At 41.8% G+C, this 21,042-nt stretch overlaps 1 protein-coding gene across 3 annotated transcripts in view; it reads left to right on the top strand.

Moving 5' to 3' along the window:
- Positions 1-5,070: 5,070 nt before the first annotated feature.
- The window catches only part of LOC115174535 (kinesin-like protein KIF26B), a 31,353-nt gene continuing 15,381 nt past the window's right edge, over positions 5,071-21,042 (top strand). For all 3 annotated transcript variants that reach the window (XM_029733151.1, XM_029733150.1, XM_029733152.1), the window contains exons 1-8: positions 5,071-5,321; positions 5,542-5,898; positions 7,190-7,684; positions 10,612-10,700; positions 10,859-11,042; positions 15,782-16,009; positions 16,341-16,434; positions 19,940-20,193. In XM_029733151.1, coding sequence (XP_029589011.1) covers positions 5,259-5,321; positions 5,542-5,898; positions 7,190-7,684; positions 10,612-10,700; positions 10,859-11,042; positions 15,782-16,009; positions 16,341-16,434; positions 19,940-20,193 — 1,764 coding nt within the window. In that variant the 5' untranslated portion in view covers positions 5,071-5,258. The remainder of the gene's footprint in view (positions 5,322-5,541; positions 5,899-7,189; positions 7,685-10,611; positions 10,701-10,858; positions 11,043-15,781; positions 16,010-16,340; positions 16,435-19,939; positions 20,194-21,042) is intronic.

Genomic DNA, 21,042 nt, shown 5'->3' with positions numbered 1-21,042 from the left:
TACTAGTCAAAAGTTTGGACACATCCACTCATTCAGGGGTTTTTCTTTATTTTTACTATGTTCTACGTTGTAGAATAATAGTGAAGACATCAACACTATGAAATAACCCATATGGAATCATATAGAAACCAAAAAAGTGTAAAACAAATCAAAATATATTTAATATTCTTCAAAGTAGCTACCCTTTGCCTTGATGACAGCTTTGCACACTCTTGGCATTCTCTCAACCAGCTTCACCTGGAATGCTTTTCCATAGTCTTGAAGGAGTTCCCACATATGATGAGCACTTGTTGGCTGCTTTTCCTTCACTCTGCAGTCCAACTCACCCCAAACCATCTCAATTGGTTTGAGGTCAGGTGATTGTGGAGGCCAGGTCATCTTATCCAGCACTCCATCACTCTCCTTCTTGGTCAAATAGCCCTTACACAGCCTGGAGGTGTGTTGGGTCATTGTCCTGTTGAAAAGCAAATGATAGTCCCACTAAGCGCAAACCAGATGGGATGGCGTATTTCTACAGAATGCTGTGGTAGCCATGCTGGTTAAGTGTGCCTTGAATTCTAAATAAATCACTGACAGTGTCACCAGCAAAGCACCCCCACACCATCACACCTCCTCCTCCATGCTTCATGGTGGGAACCACACATGCGGAGATCCTCCGTTCACCTACTATGTGTCTCACAAATACACTGCGGTTTGAACGAAAAATCTCAAATTTGGACTCATCAGACCAAAGGAGAGATTTCCACCGGTCTAATGTCCATTGCTCGTGTTTCTTGGCCCATGCAAGTCTCTTCTTCTTATTGGTGTCCTTTAAAAATCTAATCAAATCAAATTGTATTTGTCACATGCGCCGAATACAACTTGTGTAGACCTTACTGTGAAATGCTTACTTACAAGCCCTTAACCAACAATTCAATTTTAAGAAAAATAATTAAGAAAGTATAAACTATAATGACATTTTTTTTTTTTATTATTAAAAAGAAGAAAATAGAAAAAGAACAAATAATTAAAGAGCAATAGCTGCTTTTCTCTGTTTCTCATTATCTATGCATAGCCACTTTAAGTCTACCTACTGTACATGTACATATTACCTGAATTACCTCGACTAACCATTGCCCCCGCACATTGACTCTGTACCAGTACCCCCTGTATATATATATATATATATATAAATATATATATTTAACCTTTTTTTAACTAGGCAAGTCAGTTAACAACACATTCTTATTTACAATAACAGCCTACCCCAGACAACACTGGGCCAGTTGTGCGAGCCTCGCTATTGTTATTTTACCGCTGCTCTTTAATTATTTGTTACTTTTATTTCTTATTTTTTACTTATCTATTTTTTACTTGACAAGTATTTTTCTTAAAACTGCATTGTAGGTTAAGGGCTTGTAAGTAAGCATTTCACCTGTTGTATTTGGCGCATGTGACAAATACAGTTTGATTTGATTGTATACAGGGGGTACCGGTACAAAGTCAATGTGCGGAGGCACAGGTTAGTCAAGGTAATTGAGGTAATATGTACATGTAGGTGGAGGTAAAGTGACTATGTATAGATAATACAATGCAAATAGTCCGGGTAGCCATTTGATTAGCTGTTCAGGAGTCTTATGGCTTGGGGGTTGAAGCTGTTAAGAAGCCTTTTAGACCTAGACTTGGCGCTCCGGTACCACTTGCTGTGCGGTAGCAGACAGAACAGTCTATGACTAGGGTGACTGGAGTCTTTGGCAATTTTTAGGGCCTTCCTCTGACACCGCCTGGTATAGAGATCCTGGATGGCAGGAAGCTTGGCCACAGTGATGTAATGAGCCGTACACGCTACACTCTGTAGTGCATTGCGGTCAAAGGCCAAGCACTTGCCATCCTAGGGGTGATGCAATCAGTCAGGATGCTCTCGATGCTGCAGCTGTAGAGCTTTTTGTAGTGGTTTCTTTGCAGCAATTTGACCATGAAGGCCTGATTCACGCAGTCTCCTCTGAACAGTTGATGTTGAGATGAGTCTGTGACTTAAACTCTGTGAAGCATTTATTGTGCGACTGCACGTGAAGAAGCTTTCAAAGTTCTTAAAATTTTCCAGATTGACTGACCTTCATGTCTTAAAGTAATGATGGATTGTCGTTTCTCTTTGCTAATTTGAGCTGTTCTTGCCATAATATGAACTTGGTATTTTACCAAATAGGGCTATATTCTGTATACCACCCCTACCTTGTCACAACACAACTGATTGGCTCAAATGGATTAAGAAGGAAAGAAATTCCACAAATTAGCTTTTAACAAGGCACACCTGTTATTTGAAATGCATTTCAGGTGACTACCTCATGTGTCACGACTTCCACCGAAGTCGGTCCCTCTCCTTGTTCGGGCGGCGTTCAGCGGTCGACGTCACCGGCCTTCTAGCCACCGCCGATCCACTTTTCATTTTCCATTTGTTTTGTCTTTGTTTTACACACCTGATTTCAATTCCACAATTACTGTTTCATTATTTAACCCTCTGTTCCCCCATGGTTTTTTGTGAGTGATTGTTTATTGTATTTTCGGTCTGCCATGGTGTGCGTGTATTTGTTACTTTGTTTTTTTGACATTTTGAGTAAAAGTATGTTGATTACTCATATCTGCTGTCCTGCGCCTGACTCTCTACACCAGCTACACATAGGACCCATTACATCATGAAGCTGCTTGAGAGAATGCCAAGAGTGTGCAAAACTGTCATCAAAGAAAAGGGTGGCTACTTTGAAGAATATAAAAGCTAAAATATATTTTGATATGTTTAACACTTTTTTGGTTACTACATTGTTCCATATGTGTTATTTCATAGTTTTGATGTCTTCACTGTTATTCTACAATGTAGAAAATAGTAAAAATAAAGAAAATCCCTTGATTGAGTAGGTGTGTCCAATCGTTTGACTGGTACTGTATATGTTTTATTGTCACACAAATACAATCACATTTTATTGGTCACATACATGTGTTTAGCAGATGATATTGCGTGTGTAGCAAAATATGTTGTTTAACAAGGTTAGCCATAGTAGTACAGCACCCCTGGAGCAAATTAAGGTTGAGTGCCTTGCTCAAAGGTCCATTGACAGATTTTCATATAGTCGGCTCGGATATTCAAACCAGCAACCTTTCAGTTACCGGCTCAATGCTCTAACCGCTAGGTTACCCGCCACCCTCAGGTCTGGTCTACCTGCCGCCCTCAGATGCTATCAGGCCTGGATATGCCTTTGACTTCCCTTCTCTAAGTGTGACCAGGCTAGCGGAAGTGTCTGAACACAAAATTACCATTTTAGGCCCCACTTCTTCCACCCATCCCAATGCCCACACTAGTGGTAGCATTTCAGCAGAGAAGACTGAAGCCCCATCAGACAGCCACCTACCCTGGTGTATCTGAAAGTGGTGAACATGTATCCAAAACCCTGCTCTCCTTGGTCCCTTTACCCATCTGTGAAAATCCTCAACAACCACAGAAGGCTCTCTGCAGTCCTCAGACATTTTTTTTTTAATCAATAATTGGTATTTCAACATCAGGCAACAGCCACTGAGGAACACACAGCCAGCAGACAAGGGACCCAATAACCTGAAATGATGTGGCGATTTGGAATTTGCCCCAATACTTTTGATTCGGCTTATTGACACATTTTACATTTACATTTTAGTCATTTAGCAGACACTCTTATCCAGAGCGACTTACAGTAGTGAATGCATACATTTCATTTCATGCATTTTTTTTTGTTCGATTCCCATGGCCCCCCCATGGGAATCGAACCCACAACCCTGTCATTGCACACACCATGCTGGCATTGCAAACACCATGCTCTACCAACTGAGCCACAGGGAAGGCCCAAAAGTGTTGAAAAGAGGGACAAAGTACTGTTGTTTAGACTGATTTGCCTCATGATTTATCAACTCGTGCACAATTAATCTGTGGTTCAGTCTGATCAACTGTAGCCTACTGATAACAATCACAGCCACATATATGCACTTCTCTAGGCTACATGAGCTTCTCTAGGCTGCCAGATCAGGAAAAACTCTGGGCCCCAGGAAAACAATTTGCCCCCCACTACTATGGGATCTGTGGTGCCACCTCTGAAATCTAAAAAAAAAACAGATAAAGCTACACCTCACAGCACAACTCCTCTAGGCTATGTGTGCCTTTTATAATTTTATTTTAATTCATGTAGTTCTGTCCTTGAGCTGTTCTTGTCTATTAACGTTCTGTATTATGTCATGTTTCATGTTTTATGTGGACCCCAGGAAGAGTAGCTGCTGCTTTTGCAACAGCTAATGGAAGCAGCAGCTAATGGGGATCCTCATAAAATACCAAATACCAAATAGAATCAACATTTAAAAAAATCAGTGGCGGGACTGGCCTTCCATACTATGGACTTATCCAAGTTGCCTATGTGCATTTTGGAGACCCCCCACCGCCCCTCAAACACACACACATTCAAATATCTGTCCATTTCCAGACCTATATTGAATGCCATGCTATTGAAGTAACATTTCCACAAGAACACAGTACAGTAAAATATGGTTTCCTACCATCTAATTAGCAAGCAAAACGGAGTTCATTATCAGTAATGGCTGACAGGATATTTCCTAACGAGAACTCATCTGTGTGGGAGATGGTGAGTGAGTGAGTGTACATTTTCTCCAAAGATCAGAGAGAATCAATTCAACTTGTTCCCAGACACTCCCACCATAAAACCCACACTATGAACTTGGGGCACTCTGGTTCATGGAATGTCCTCAAGACACACTCACATAACTTCTCTTCTAGCCAAGTCCGCTATCATCTGAACAAACATTATGTTTGGCACAATCATATCCAAAAACCGCTAAGAAACACCCCAAATGGCCATATAATCAGATTATTTCACATGGCCTACAGACCATAAACTTCCATTGAGAAAGCAGTTTAAAAAAGATAGGCCGAATGCCACGTTATTAGTTTGCATTTCACTACCTCCCTGTGGACAACAAGGGGAATGCACAAATAAATTAAATCAGTAGGATGCCTGCGCGCTCTCCCTCTTCATGCGCTCAGACATTACGCACGCCTTCATTCACACCACCAATAGCTCAACATGACAAGACGCGCAAGTGCGGATACTTTACAGGGTTAGAATAATATAATTGCTTCATACTTTTCATTTTTAAACCGTGTAAAAAACAAACAAGGCCGAGTAAAGTAGACAGCATATCCTTGTCTTTGGCTTTGTTCCGTTTTCCCTTCTCAACAACCTATTGCTATGGCATCTCTCACTCGAAGAGAGAAGGATAGATGTCCCACAGCAGGGAACCGAAGGTATTGGGTAAGGGACCTTGATTCAATATTACTTTTTTCACATTCAGTATTTATCTTAAGTTGTTTAGATAGTGGGTTTCACAGTTCTAGTATCTACTTATTATTTGATGACTCATAGGCTTTTAAAACATCAGTTTCAATTTATGTTATGATGATGTAATGGTCATGGTTATTTTCTTAATACATTTGCAGTATATTAAGGTGCATGGTATTTGTACATTTCACAGACAGATGCGCCTCAATGTAAATCAACCAGATTTTACTCTGAGACTGGGAGCGGTACAGTACTTCACGAGGACTGTCAATCAACAGATCGCCCCTCTCCAGAGGGTGCAGGGTCCAACGCCGACCCTCACGGAGTTCCGTGGCCAAAAACGGATGTCCCATCCCGAGGGTTAACGAGACCCTGCGCCGGAGGACCTGGGATTACTCGTGGATTTGACACTGTTAGACCCCCCATGGTGGGAAGTTGGAGCGTTCAGAAATCTGACGGAAAAGTTATTTGTGAGCATTGCACGGCGACTGTGGCTGCACTAAAGATACACGCACTGAGCCTCGTCATCCCTCAATATATCTCATGCAAGGTAGGCTTATCGCTTCATCACTTTCTATGAAAATGTGTTTTATGCAGTAAACAGTAGCATGCATTCATTGTAGTGATACAACATACTTTGGTGACAATTTAATGGGTTTGAATTGAAATTGTCAGAAAATGTGATTTAGCCACAGATTTGCAACATATTTTAGGTTTTGTCACTAATTTTAGCGGCCTTAACAAATCCAAATTGTCACATACTTAGATGTTTTTCTCCCGATTGCGTCTGATATGTAGCAGACATCAGTTCCTGTCATTGAGCTGACTCATAGGCTATCCCTAGAGTGAACTGATTCAGACTGATATTAATATTTTAACAAAGCAACTCATGTCCCCTTCAAACCTCATTACCAGAGGTACAATGAAAACATTTGCTTTACTCTCCTATGAGAGGAATATGAAATAGAACAGGAAGTTTTAAAATAAACCACAGGCCATTACGTGGAGATATTACCTCATTGTTCAGACGGAGACGGTCAGTAGAAATCTGATAATGGCTTCTTGTAGTGTATTGATTTCCAGATCAGGGCCATGATGAAATCTGGCCCGTTATGAATCCTAAAGAAAATACAGGTCTGACAGCAAATAGAGGTCTCTGACAGCCTGGTTCCAGACCTGTTTGTGCTGTTTAGCCACCTCTTACCATCTTAGAAAATAAGTGTTATCTACAGTAGAACCTAAAAGGGTTCTCCTCTAAAACAGCCAAATAACCCTTTTGGAAACTTTTTTTTCGAAGACTGTGTGGTCATTATTTTGCCTGGTCCTAGATCAATTTGTCTCTATGTTATGACAAACACACAACCCAAAATTTGGCTATACAGCACAAACAGATCTATTACCAGGCTAGGTCTCAGATTTTGGCTTGGAGTTTGTTTGGGGACACCTGCATTTTTCTGGTTGACTTTGTTTTATGTAATATTACAGTAGTCTGGGACTCAAAATGTGGGTCACTGACATTAGCAGCTTGCGGGAGAAAGGTTTTGGAATGGAAGTTCAGGGAGAACAAGGGCACAGAAACTAACATGCGGTATGCTATGCCACCATCTCTGTCCTATGACAGATGCTATTATAATGATTGATTCTGGAAGTCGATTTAGGCCTACTTGGTACCATGCCACATTTTGATACATAGTTTCCTCAATGACAGTCTGTCATCAATGACAATTAATTATACAAGTATTCCGCTTTTGTAATTCACTGTGATATTTGTTGTTTTTGTGATTGAATTGGACTCAATGCATAGGATCATACTGTACATTCCCTTTACATCCCTTCTGTAGGACTCCACCTTGTCAGCCTATCTCCACGACAACCTCCAAACCCATAGTGGTACCATAGACGTCTGGGCTGTGGAGGAGGAGCAGAGTGGCTGTGACGTCTGTGGTGCCCACCTGAGCCAGCTGAAGCAGGAGGCCATCCACCTGATCCTAGCCAGGGAGGAACGTGCCAAGCGGGCCACTACATCTCCCGCCAAGCCCCTTCCTGGATCCACCTCCACCAAAGCAGCACCATCTAGCCCCCACCTCTCAGGCTCTGCCAGGACCCATAATTCCTCTGCCAAGCCCTCCCCTGGACCTCGATCCACCACCTCCACAGCACCATCTAGCCCCCGGCTCTCAGGCTTCACCAGGAGTCAAAGCCCCCAGAAGACCCACCCTAGGAGGATCCTGAAGTCCACCCCAGCTGAGATGGATAGATGGGTTGAGGAGCAGCAGCAACTAGCCTCCTCCATATCAATGTCCAGCAATAACGGAGTCACCATCTTTCCCTACCAGGTACTGTACATCTAAAAACCTACAGGTTGTATGTCATAATATTGCCTTGGTATCACAATAGCTATCATTATTATGGAGTCTAATGGAGGCTATATGAACCATATTAGGATAATATCATGAGTCATGACACATCCCCTAGCAGGTGTTGTACATCTAAAAGAGGAATGGAGAGAAGAGGAAAGGAGAGGAAAGGAGCACAGAGGAGGGAAGAGGAGAGGGGAGGAGTGGAGTGAATGCTCTCATAGAGGATGTTGTCACTGTCAGAATTGATGGACACCGTCCGATCTGCCCCAATTAGATCCTGAGAAGTGTACATTTGCAACCTTATCGGCTAATGGAGGGAATTGGGCTGTGATTTATTTTCCGTCATAAAACAGCCAGTCAAAAAGCAGGCGGCGCGATGATCAATAGCCTGGTCATATTTAACGACTGGTGAAATATGCATAGTGCAGTATTGTAACCCTCACAGGGCTAGGCGGTAAATACAGCCGGGACGAAAGTGGATGGATGGAAGCATTTAAGGAGTCTTAAGTAGGCTACAGTAGCTTGTTCAGCCATAGGGCTCCTACCATAGGGCTTTGGTCAAAAGTAGTGCACTATATAAGGAATAGGGCGCCATTTGGGAATCTACGTATATCTCCTTCAGTGCATTGTGGCTAATGAAGTGAAGTGGTCTCTGGTCTGTCAGTTTCTGGCAGTGGAGTGGCTGTCTGGCTGAGGACTAGCCTGATCACAGAACAGTTATGGTTGGCATAACAATGACCATAGGAGTTGGCTGTATATAACACAAACAGATCTGATACCAGGTTAGCTGCCATAGTCTATTAGACAATATGCAAAGCAGAGCATATTATACCGGCGTAAGTTTGTTATTAGGAAGGTTTCCATCCAATTGGTGACAGATTTTCATGTGAATATTCTAAAATCCGCATGAAAGAAAATGTGCACATTTTCCCCAACAGTGTGGTGTGTTTGCACAAAACGGACTTGTTGCAGATAAAAATCTGTGCGTGATGACGTAGTGCACACAAAATGTACTTTTTCGCTTAAGTTTACATGTACTGAATACAAATCTGTAGTTCATTGTGTTTCCATCGCATTTTCAACTCCACTGATTGTTTCGTCACCAAACTGTTGCGTTTAAATAGCGAATGTGCCTTCGATGGTCTTGGCATGTGCAGTCTAGCTAACAGCTGGCAGATACAGTGTGGGTAGACTCTGCGGGCAGGCTAGTCTACATGATGAGATTATGGATAAGAGCAAGAATGCTTTCAGTTGTCAAATGGCAGTCAAGCATTGTTCATCGTGTCACCAGAATAAGACCCTCTGACATTTATTGGAAAAGAGCATCAAGCTCATATCGTGCACTTTCTCCACCCTGTGAAGTTCATCATCTCTTATTTCATCTGTAGACTAATAAACTGCATGCTTTTCTGATGAGTTGTAGTGGGAGGACCCCACACCCCATGTCATCGCGTGACTCCAAGTTTACTTTGATATGATGGTTATTATATCAATATTTGCCCATAAATGTGTTTCCACTGCTGTTTCACGCATAATTCATTTTACAGGCACAAAAAGATCCCACCATGTCGAACGAACAAATGATCTGACGGCATTTATAAAATTGGACCTAAATTTCCTGTTTCCCTCACAGCTGTCGTGATTTTTTTTTTATACGGCATGACTTTACTTGCATAAAAACTGTGGATGGGAACGTGATTATTGATGTGTTTTCATGTGATTTTCCACCTGGAGGAAGCAGAGCAAATGTTAGTCAAAGCTAGGTGACCTCATGCTAATGGTAATGGGAGTGTTTACACCATTCCAGTTTGAGATAGAAGAGAGGACAAAGAAAGAGGGACAGAGAGAGAGGGGGGAAGACAAAAGAGAAAGAGAGAGCGAGAGAGAGGGGGGTAGAGAGAGACGGGGGGTAGAGAGAGAGAGAGAGAGAGAGAGAGAGAGAGAGAGAAATAGCAAGAGGAAGAGAAAGAGAAAGAGAGAGATCTTCAGGGTGTGGGGGACATGGGGTTCAGAGTTAGAAAGGAGTAGAGGTAGAATTTAACTTTACCCCGTGCCCCCTAAACCCATCTCATTCCAGATGTTAGTCATGCCCCAGGGTGCCTCATGGCTCTAATTGGCATTACATGGCTGGATGTTTCCTGTGGCAGTAACAATAGAGGGAGGGGAACAGGGTTGTTATCTTGCCCTAAAAAGCTGAAACATTGATGTGACAGTAGAGCTGCAGAGGGGGCCACTATAAAACAGGACTCTTGCTGTCGCTTTCGCTTGCGGCCAAGCTCTTTGACTTCACTTCAGCAGATATACGGAGTATATCACACACACACACACACACACACACACACACACACACACACACACACACACACACACACACACACACACACACACACACACACACACACACTAGGGCTGGAGGGAAGGGAAAGCAGGGCTGGGTTGAAGAGTCAGACTTCACGCACATCCTCGAGGTTGTGTGGTGTGTAATAGTCAGATGCAGCACGGTCACAGTAGGTTTAGTAGTGGCTCTGAGTCTGATTGTCTGAGTCGTGTCTCCATTAAAACCTTGGAGCTATATGTCCCATGTGTGACCACTAGTCTATATGTAGATCTATATGATGAATGTCCCATTTACCTAATGTGCTTTCATCCTAGTGCCCCACATCCACAGGTTAACAATTGATTCTTCTCTTGGGTTGCGTTCCAAATGGCATCTATTCCCTGGGCTATATTACGATGTGCTGTTGGCAACTCTTCTATCATTGCCAAGCTGTACTTTGGCATGACATTGAATGAACACAAAGAGGAGTTGGCTAATAGCCCAAACAGACTGGACCCCCAGGCTATGGATATTCTAATACAGTTGAAGTATTATCTCCTAAGATGATCATTCTACTTCTCTCCAGTTTTCAGAGGAGTTCTCAGAGGGACCGAATGAGACTGTGGCTGTCCAGAGCAGTCCAATGGCTCCTGCAATTTTGTCCTTTCTGGTCAGGTATGTGTAAAACTAGTCAGTTAGATGTCTACTGAGTAGACATGGGCTCCTGCAGGTAATTCTTTACTGATGATTAATAAAAAGTCTTAAATAATCATTCAGAAGTTGAGGATGTACCTAATGTGTTTTTGAAATGTCCATATCCTATCTTTCCACAGGGCAGCCCAGAAACTGAGCCTGACGTCGAGGAGGAAGGCCCAAATGTCCGCTCCCTCTCCCGTGTCTCCTCTCCCCCATTACAGCACCTGCTACAGGGGCATCATCCAGAGGTCTCCACCCACAGTCCCCACCTGCCTCCTTCAAGCTGCCAACCAACTCAAAGACGCCCCCAACTTTGGCAAGGTAACAGGCTGTTCTCAGTTGTTCACCTCGGTCTTGACCAATCAGATCGTTCATGTAAAAGAGAATTTGTTCTCATTGACTTACCTGACTACACTAAACAAAAATATAAACGCAACATGCAACAATTTTTTATATTTGACTTAGTTACATCATATGAGGAAATCAGTCAATTGAAATAAATTAATTAGGCTCTAATCTATGGATTTCACATGACTGGGAATACAGATATGCATCTGTTGGTCACAGATACCTTAAAAAAAAGTTAGGGGCGTGGATCAGAAAACCAGTCAGTGTCTGGTGTTTCCCCCATTTGCCACATGCAGTGTGACACATCTCCTTCACATAGAGTTGATCAGGCTGTTGATTGTGGCCTGAGGAATGTTGTCCCACTCTTTAATGGCTGTGCGAAGTTGCTGGGAATTGGCGGGAACTGGAACACGCTGTCGCACACGTCGATCCAGAGCATCCCAAACATGCTCAATGGGTGACATGTCTGATGAGTATGCAGGCCATGGAAGAACTGGGACATTTTCAGCTTCCAGGAATTGTGTACAAATCCTTGCGACATGGGGCTGTGCACTATCATGCTGAAACATGAGGTGATGACGGCAGATGAATGGCACGACAATGGGCCTCAGGATCTCGTCACGGTACCTCTGTGCATTCAAATTACCATCGATAAAATGCAATTGTGTTTGTTGTCCGTAGCTTATGCCCGCCCATAACATAACTCCACCGCCACCATGGGGCACTCTGATCCCGATGTTAACGTCAGCAAATTGCTTGCCCACCTGATCAGGTCAAGACCCTGGTGAGGACGACGAGCATGCAGATGAGCTCCCTTGATGGTTTCTGACAGTTTATGCCGAAATTCTTCAGTTCTGCAAACCCAACGTTTCATCAGATGTCAGGGTGGCTGTTCTCATATGATCCCGCAGGTGAAGAAGCCAGATATGGAGGTCCTGGGCTGGTGTGGTTACACATGGTCTGCGGTTCTGAGGCCGGTTGGATTTACTGCCAAATTCTCTAAAACAACGTTGGAGGCGGCTTATGGTAGAGAAATTAACAAATAATTTTCTGGCAACAGCTCTGGTGGACATTACCATGTTAATTGCACGCTCCCTCAAAACTTGAGACATCTTAGTGTGGCCTTTTATTGTCCCCAGCATAAGGTATACCTGTGTAATGATCATGCTGTTTAATCAGCTTATTGATTAAACAGTCATGTGGATGGATGATTGTGGCAAAGGAGAAATGTTCACTAACAGGGATGTAAACAAATTTGTGCACAACATTTAAGAGTAATAAGCTTTTTGTGCGTTTGGAACATTTCTGGGATCTTTTATTTCAGCTCATGAAACATGGGACCAACACTTAACATGTTGCGTTGATATTTTTGTTCGGTATAAATACATGTTTAAATAAATATTTAAATAAATGTTTTATTAAATAAATAAATCGTTCTCCCACATACACTTTTTTTTTACGTGATTCCAGAGTCATTAAGCAAGTGAGAGTGGTTGTGTCGAGGAGTGAAGTAGATCCTATATCGGCACTCATAATTATACCCCCATCTTTATGAAATGCTATAATGTGGTGTTAATGTCCTTTCTGTTTCTGCCCTCCCCCTCTGGGGTATACTGTAGAGGAAATCAATATGGCTGCCCTCGTGTTTCACAGATGATGGTCTAGAGTTACAGATAACAGGCCTCCATCCCATCCCATCCATTCCACCTGCACTCAGCCCAAACAACGCAGGGAGAACCTGTTTTTTTTTCTCTCTCTCTCTCTCTCTCTCTCTCGCTCTTTCACCCCTCTCCCTTTCTCTCTCCGGTTCTCCTTCCCACATTCTCTCTCTAGCTCACCCCCTCTTTCCTATCTCTCAGTATATGGCTTCTTGAATAATTCAGCCCCATAAATATACCGTGACACAAGCTCAATAGAATACAGTCAGGGTAGGAGTTACAAAGCAAGACTTCCTCCAACAGATAGCAGACAGACTAGCTACCATCACTTGTTTTTTATTATGATTCATCATCATAATCAAGGCTGATGGATTATGTTCACATTTGGGAAGGTCACTTTCTAAATGTAATCCGTTACAGTTACAAGTTACCTGTCCAAAATTGTTATCAGTAACATAGCTTTTGGATTACCCAAAGTAACGTAATCTGATTACTTTAATTTACTTTTAGATTACTTTCCTTTAAGAGGCATTAGAAGAAGACAAAAATGAATATTAACAATTGAATGACATCTATTACAAGATAAGTCAATGTTAGAGTTTACATAGCTGGCCAGCAATGAATGTTGGGTTCTGTAGGCTTCTAACCCATTGCTTTCTACTTCAATACAGATAATAAAACGATTAGGCTATATTTTAACATTAAAATCTAAAGTCTGTCAGATTTACACTCATTCCAATTAATTATATTCTTGATCTTCAAGAATAGGATTTGTAAATATGGAAATATAGATTAGTTTAATTGTTTAACCTGACCATAACCTCAAAAGAAAGGATTTATTAGCCTACTCTGTTGTTTACCTGTTTGTTCTGAAGGACTGACTGGGTTCATTGCTTCAAAACATGGTTGAAAAAGAAATGCTGCTCTCATGGAATGGCATGCTTGGCGCACTACTGAAAACATTTGCTAGGCCTATTGTTTACTTTTCGGTTGGTGACATCATTGAGAATACTTAATTCATTTAATAGGATCTCTATGGGTGACACTTTGATATCTCGATAATTTTCATCTGTTGAAGTTTATCAAAAGTGCACAAGTTTAAGCAGTACGTTAGGCCTTTTTTAATCAGCACAAATTAGATTGAGCAATAAAAGCCTTACTCGTGGTCAAGGTTGGTTAGGTTACATTCTAAATGTAATCTGTTACAGTTACTAGTTACCTATCCAAAATTGTAATCTGTAATGTAATTTTTGGATTACCCCCAACTCAGTGACGTAATCAGATTACTTTCCGTTACCTTTGGATTACTTTCCCCTTAAGAGGCAGTAGAAGAAAACAAAAAGGATCTATCAAACACATTTGGTATGTCATCATAGTGAACTTCAGTTCAGTTGGGTTTCTTAAGCATGATTGCATGGTTAATTGACTTCATCTTGGTGGTTCTGTGACGTTCTTATCCTTCAGATGTGCAGAGTCAGACCTCAGAGAACTAAGTTAAGTGGCTGTTGAGGTCTTAGCTAACTTAACATAAACCCTCTCAGAGCCTTTAAATCCACTGTATTTCCAGTAGAGCTAAGTTAATATCTGAACAGCAGGAATTTGTTCATGTTGCGTTCCTACTCGGGATATATAGGATGTAGCAACATGAATTAATAATAATTTATCATTGATTCGATGTATATAGTGCTTTCACAGACAATTTAACAGCATAGAATTACAGACACATTCCACTGAATTATAGGATCTCAACGCTTTATAGTACATAAGGGTAAACTGTGTAGCCTATAATAACAGCTACTACAGTTATATCTTCTCTCTAACACTAGTCTATGGGTGTTTAAGTCAGAGTGACAGACAGTTTGCTTTGATCTGTACAAGTTTTCCTCTACATACCTCTTCTCTTTTAACTAAGTTGGTGTAAAAGAGACACCATCTCACAGGGGTGAACAGCAGAATGCTGCCTTTTTCTCACTATTTACCAGTAAAGTTTGAAATCTCTCCTCAGTTGCCTAGCTGTGCGATATCCCTATTCCGTTTAGCTTAACGTCTTCTTACACCTATTCCAAAGGAAACATATAAATAGCCGTGGATAGAAGCGAATAGAATCAGGAACGCTGGGAAACTCCTAGGGTTTAATGCGACTGCTGTGTCTGTCGTTTCCAACCTCCGTTAAAAGAACGAGAACATCCTGCCTGTGACCCATATTGACAGCTGCTTTGACTCTTCTACAATCACGTCTGATGCATTTAGATATTATTGTTTAGGATTTTGATTGTTTAATAATGCATGGATTTTCATACTTTCCTTCTTGGTTCTATCAGTTTTATTGTGTGTAAAAAAAGCTTTTACTGTTTTTTTCCCCCATATGGAATATTTAAATACTCTTTTAGCTTCCACCAAACCTTTTAGAAAATGCTCTTTATTTGGATTTCTATGTAGATCTTGTCTTCGATCTTGACCATTTATCGTAAGAATGAGACAAAACCTTTTTGAAATAAAAGATTGAAGTTGAATCACCATTATTCAAGTTGGAGAATGAAGATACAAGTTAGGACTTTACAATAACTTCAAGTGAAGACTGGGGGTCAGCCTGATGAGCCTACATACTCAGTGACCTCCTCCATATAGCCTAACCCTCGCACACTTTCACACTTTCACATGCACATCGTGATTACTGATCAGCTCATTTGTATATTTATAATTAGTAGGTTTTGTTATCTGTTTTAACAAACCTTTTTTATTTTTGTAGTTATGAATTGTATATTGTTTGTTTGTGGTGTGGTTTTCATATAAGCCCTTGGGCTCCCAACCACACCTGCACACTGTAAATGTTAAAAAAAAATTTAAAGTGTTTTTATCTGTATTGTTGTCGATCACCTGTTTTCTTTGGAGCAAATAACAAAAAATAATATAAAAGACATTTGACATAACTTCAAGCATATGGTATAATGTCCCTTACCTACCTACTCATCATCTATTCATCCCAGTTCCCAACAGCCCCCTGAAAAAAAACAGGATCACATCTTCACCACCAGCTTTCTTCTCTCCATACAGGTCAAAGTGGTGCTGCGAGTCTGCCTCTCTCCCACCGTGCCCCCTTCCCAACCCCAGCCACCCATTTTTAGGGTGGACCCAGCCAAGCGAAGGGTCACCATGATTGATCCTACCACCAACCACAATCAACAGCCACACTCCAACTCCACGCCGTCACACGTTGGGGAAGCTAAGGGTCACTCTAAGACATATGTCTTTGACGCAGCCTACCCCCCAGAGTCAACCCAGGTCAGTGGGTACAGTACAGTACTGTTGGTTTGTTATCTCTGTCTGATGACCTGAAAACTGATGGGACTTAAAATGCCGTTTCCAGACAGCCATCGCTATATCAAGCGCTGTTATCTTAGCCTCCCAGCCTCTTTCCTTTCCCAGCTGTGTGTGTTAGTGTTGTTTGATGGATCGGACACATTCAGCCATTTCATTAATTCATTCCCCTCCGCTTAAGTTTTATTTGCGTTTTAAACAGCTGGATGAATGCTAAGGTGGATGGATGGATTCACCCTCCTTTTCTCCTTTTTTTCACCCAATTTTTCGATCCCTCCTTTATCTTTTCTGCTAGGCGGAGGTGTGTGTAGGTATTCTGCCTGACGTCATCCGTTCTGTGGTCAACGGGGCAGACGGATGTATTCTGTGTTTTGGACATGGTGAAGCGGGTAAGTAATGATAAAAAACTGCATTAACCAGCATGAATTTCAAACTCATATATGCTGGTCTTTTTATTTTTTTTAACCTTTATTTAACTAGGCAAGTCATTTAAGAACAAATTCTTATTTACAATGACAGCCTAGGAACAGTGTGTTAACTGACTTGTTCAGGGGCAGAATGACAGATTTTTACCTTGTCAGCTCGGGGATTCAATCTAGCAACCTTTCGGTTACTGGTCCAATGCTCTAACTACTAGGATACCTGCCGCAACAATCTATGCTGGTCCATGTTGGTCTATAACGTCAGTGTTGGTCTGATGCTGGTCAGGGATGGGCAACTTTGATTGGGGTGGGGGCCACAAAAACTCTGAACTCATCATGAAGGGCTGCAGTGGCTCCCAGGTCTGCGTACCTACACATGCAGTCAGAGCTGGCCCTAGCCTTTTGAGGGCCCTAAGTGAAATGTTGTTTTCTCTCCTCTTAACAGTGGAGAGAAACACGTCTTGCCATTAGGCAGAGAGAAGATTTAGCTATTTTATTATAATTGCATGCAATTCTAATGATCGAGGCGGAGAGAATTTAAAACAGCTAATTTCCTACAATTCTTAACATTTTGCCATTGGGTGGAGATAAACGTTTGCAATATTTAATATTATATCTGAGTGAGAGTGACAAAAAAAATATATGATTACTACAAGTTTAGTTAGCTAGCTAGACTAATTTACCAATATTAAAAATGTTAGCTGACATGGCTAATTGAGTGACTGTCAGTGACTGACATAACACGATTTTGAAATTGCACCTTGTGTATTCTACTAGTCTAACTAAACATTTTTTATCTGCAGGCCTACAAAGGTTGCCCATCCCTGCTCTAGCTGGTCAAGCTGGTCTGACCAGCATGGTGTAGATGGTTTTGCTGGTTTACCAGCATGGTCTAGCTGGTTTTGCTGGTGACCAGCCTTCGCTGTGTTTTGAACACTGATGACCAGTCTTTGCTGTGTTTTTGGACACATACCAGCTTATCCTGGTGATGCTGGTGACCAAGCTGGTCCATGCTCGTCTATGCTTGTCCCGCATGGTCTAGCTAGTCAAGCTGGTCTGACCAAGCCCATCATTATCATATTTTGCAGTTGATTTTTAGAATTGTTTGTTTCAATATCTGTTTTGTTTGTTGTATTTTTGCATGTACATTGATTGATTAATGAATCTTATGCTACACAAAGATAAAAAAACAAAAACATAAATCATTGTTCTTAACTAATCCAATCTGTTAGTTGGACTTATTGCATCTGTTACTGAAATGGTTGTTCCAGTTTAGATGGTTTAGGAAGTCTAACCCTGGCACTCATTCTGAATGCAGATTTTGGGTGAATAAAAGTTCCAATTAAATATCACTTTGCAAGCCAGCATAGGCTGGTCAGCAGAAAAAACGTACTAAATGCTGGTCACCAGCAAAGACACAGCGAAGGTTGGTCACCAGCAAAAACACAGCAAAGGCTGGTTACAACAAAAACACAGTGAAAGCACCAGCAGAAACACAGTGAAGGCTAAGCAGCAAAACCAGCATTAGCCAAAAACATAAATGCTTACTGTTGATCAGCATGACCAGCCTATGCTGGTCTATGATGTTATTTTCATCAGGAAAGTAGCATTGTTTTAAGTGGCCATGAAGACCAAACCTCATAAGGAGAGTGGCTATTATCTCTTTCATCAATGTCTTTTATATATCTCTTAAATTCATCTTTTTCCTGTGTGCAGTGGCAGGGGAGGTGCATCCATCTCTTTCATCTCTCTTTTCCCTATGGGGGCTGTGGTGGCATGGAGGTGTTCCATCCGTCCTCTCCTTTATTCATCCCATCTTCCATTCCATTCATTTTCCACCTCTTCGATAAATAAAAGTGGGACATTCATCCATAATACATCCCAAGTGTTTTTAAGCTTCTTCCGCCGTCGTTCTGCCTGCAAAACATGTCAACACGGCGCAAATATTTTGTCAGTCAGGATGAGAAGGCTGAGGTGGACTAAAAACGAAATGGACTGTAAGACGATCTCTGCTCTGCTATTAGGAAAATGGAATCCACTTAGCTTTACTAAAGGCTTTTAATAGACGACTGTGTGTGTCTGTGTGACACAAATACATAAAACCCTTTTCTCTCCTGTAAGGGCAGTGTCTCCTTGGAGCTATACCTTTCTACTACACATGACGCCACCGGCCGTAAATCAGATTGAATTAGTCTGGCGGTGTAGACGGCGGCAGGTCGGCTGCCAGGGGATATCAATCTCTCTCCCTCCCTCCATAGAATGGCCCTCTGGAATGAATGATGGCAGGCTGGTTCGCCTTTAATTGGACAAAACCAATTCTCTTACCCTAATTCAATTAGCATTTGGATTAGAGTGAGTAAACCTAGGACACGGATCACTGGAGTTACTGGTACTGTAATACGGGACAAAAGTCCCTCCCTCCCTCCCTCCCTCCCTCTTCTATACTGGATCACTTAGGTGGCTTCTACACATTGGTATGCTCTATAAAAAGGGTTTTGAAAGGGTTCCTTGTGGGGGTCAGGGAAGAACCCTTTTTGGTACTAAGTGGCATCTTTTTTTCTAAGAGCTTATTGGAGGAAGATAAAAGTGTCTGCTAGTAACTGGCAGTGGCATACAATGTAAAGTGCCGTATGTAAATCCAATCCGGTATTATCAATACATTCATTATTAAAAGGGAGGAAATATGTTCTGTATTATAAACTGGGTGGTTCAAGCCCTGAATGCTGATTGGCTAAAAGCCCTGGTACATCAGACCGTATAGCACGGGTATGACAATTACGTTGATAAACAGTTTATAATAGCAATAAGGCACCTCGGGGGATTGCGGTATATATGGCCAATATACCACGGCTAAGGGCTGTTCTTATGTACGACACAACGCGGAATGCCTGGATACAGCCCTTGAGCCACCTTGAGCCTTATTGCTTAAATAACTTCTATTTCAGAAGATGGTATTTTGACAGTGTTTTGGGTGTGGACCATTAAAACTGTTTCGTTAGAACCTTAATTTGGGGGGAAATCTGCCCTTTCCATCCCCCTCTGTCCTCCAAGTTAAACCTACAATGGGGACATGTACTGTAAATACTGACAGTTTCAATGAGCGCGTTGTGGTTTGTGTAATTAGATAATGTCTGTCTTAACAAGCAGTGCATTAAACCAACTCTGAAGCCCCCCCTACCCGCAAGCTGTTTACCAAGATGCTCTGTCTCTTTCTCTCTCTTCCTCTCACACACACACGCACACGCACACACACACACACACACACACACACACACACACACACACACACACACACACACACACACACACACACACACACAAACACAGGTTTGCACACACACACACACACACACACACACACACACACACACACACACACAAACAGGTTTGCACAGACACGCACACGCAGACACACACAAACAGAGCACCCAAACTGACTGTGTTGTGTGTGCCTTATTACTGTGGTTAACAGGGAAGTCCTACACCATGATGGGTAGTGATAGCAGCAGCCAGAGTTTAGGGGTCATCCCGTGTGCCATCTCCTGGTTCTACAGTCACACAGAGAGGAGGAGGAGGGAGAGGACTGGGGCCAGCCTGGCTGTGTCTGTGTCCGCTATGGAGGTCTGTGGGGAGGACGAGACCCTCAGGGACTTACTGTCAGGCAGCCTCCAGGACAGCACATCAGCAGACCATTATCTCTTTGAGGACCCCATCTATGGAATGCAGGTAAATGATGATACAGGGTCTTATTGTTGTGGACGGTTCAGAAATGTGTAACGTTTATAGAACAGACTTGATTCTTTGTTATGCAGAATATGGAAGAGTCAGCTCTCTATTGAATTTCTCTATGTGTAGCATTGGTGTGAAATCTCTGCATAAGAACAGTTTCTTAATGAAGTCCCAGGTCTTAAGAACACAGAAATACACATATGTCACTAAGGTGTCATGTCACTCTAAGGGTATCTTACAGTTCCTTCAGAAAGTATTCATAACTCTTGACTTATTCCACATTTTGTTGTGTTACAACCTGAATAAAAAAGGTATTAAACTGATCTTTTTCTCACCCATCTACACACAGTACCCCATAATGACAAACTGAAAACATGTTTTTAAAAATGTTAGAAATTGATTTAAAATTGATTTAAAATGAAATACGGAAATATCTCATTTATATAAGTATTCACACCCCTGTGTCAATACGTCAGAATAACTTTTGGCAGCGATTACAGATGTGAGTCTTTCTGGGTAAGTCTTTAAGAGCTTTGTACATCTGGATTGTACAATATTTGCACATTGTTCTTTTAAAATTTCAAGCTTTGACAAGTAAGTTGTTGATCATTTCTCAACAGCCATTTTCAAGTCTTGCCATAGATTTTCAAGCCAATTAAAGTCAAAACTATAACTAGGCCACTCAGGAACGTTCAATGTCGTCTTGGTAAGGAACTCCAGTGTATATTTGGCCTTGTGTTTTAGGTTACTTTCCTGCTAAAAGCTGAATGTTTCCCAGTGTCTGTTGGAAAGCAGACTGAACCAGGTTTTTCTGTGCTTAGCTCTATTCCGTTTATTTTTATCCCC

This window comes from Salmo trutta, chromosome 35 (genome assembly GCF_901001165.1).
Source record: "Salmo trutta chromosome 35, fSalTru1.1, whole genome shotgun sequence".
Taxonomy (NCBI): Eukaryota; Metazoa; Chordata; class Actinopteri; order Salmoniformes; family Salmonidae; genus Salmo; species Salmo trutta.
The sequence above is the reverse complement of the archived record's forward strand: the minus strand, read 5'-3'. Positions and strand labels throughout refer to the sequence as shown.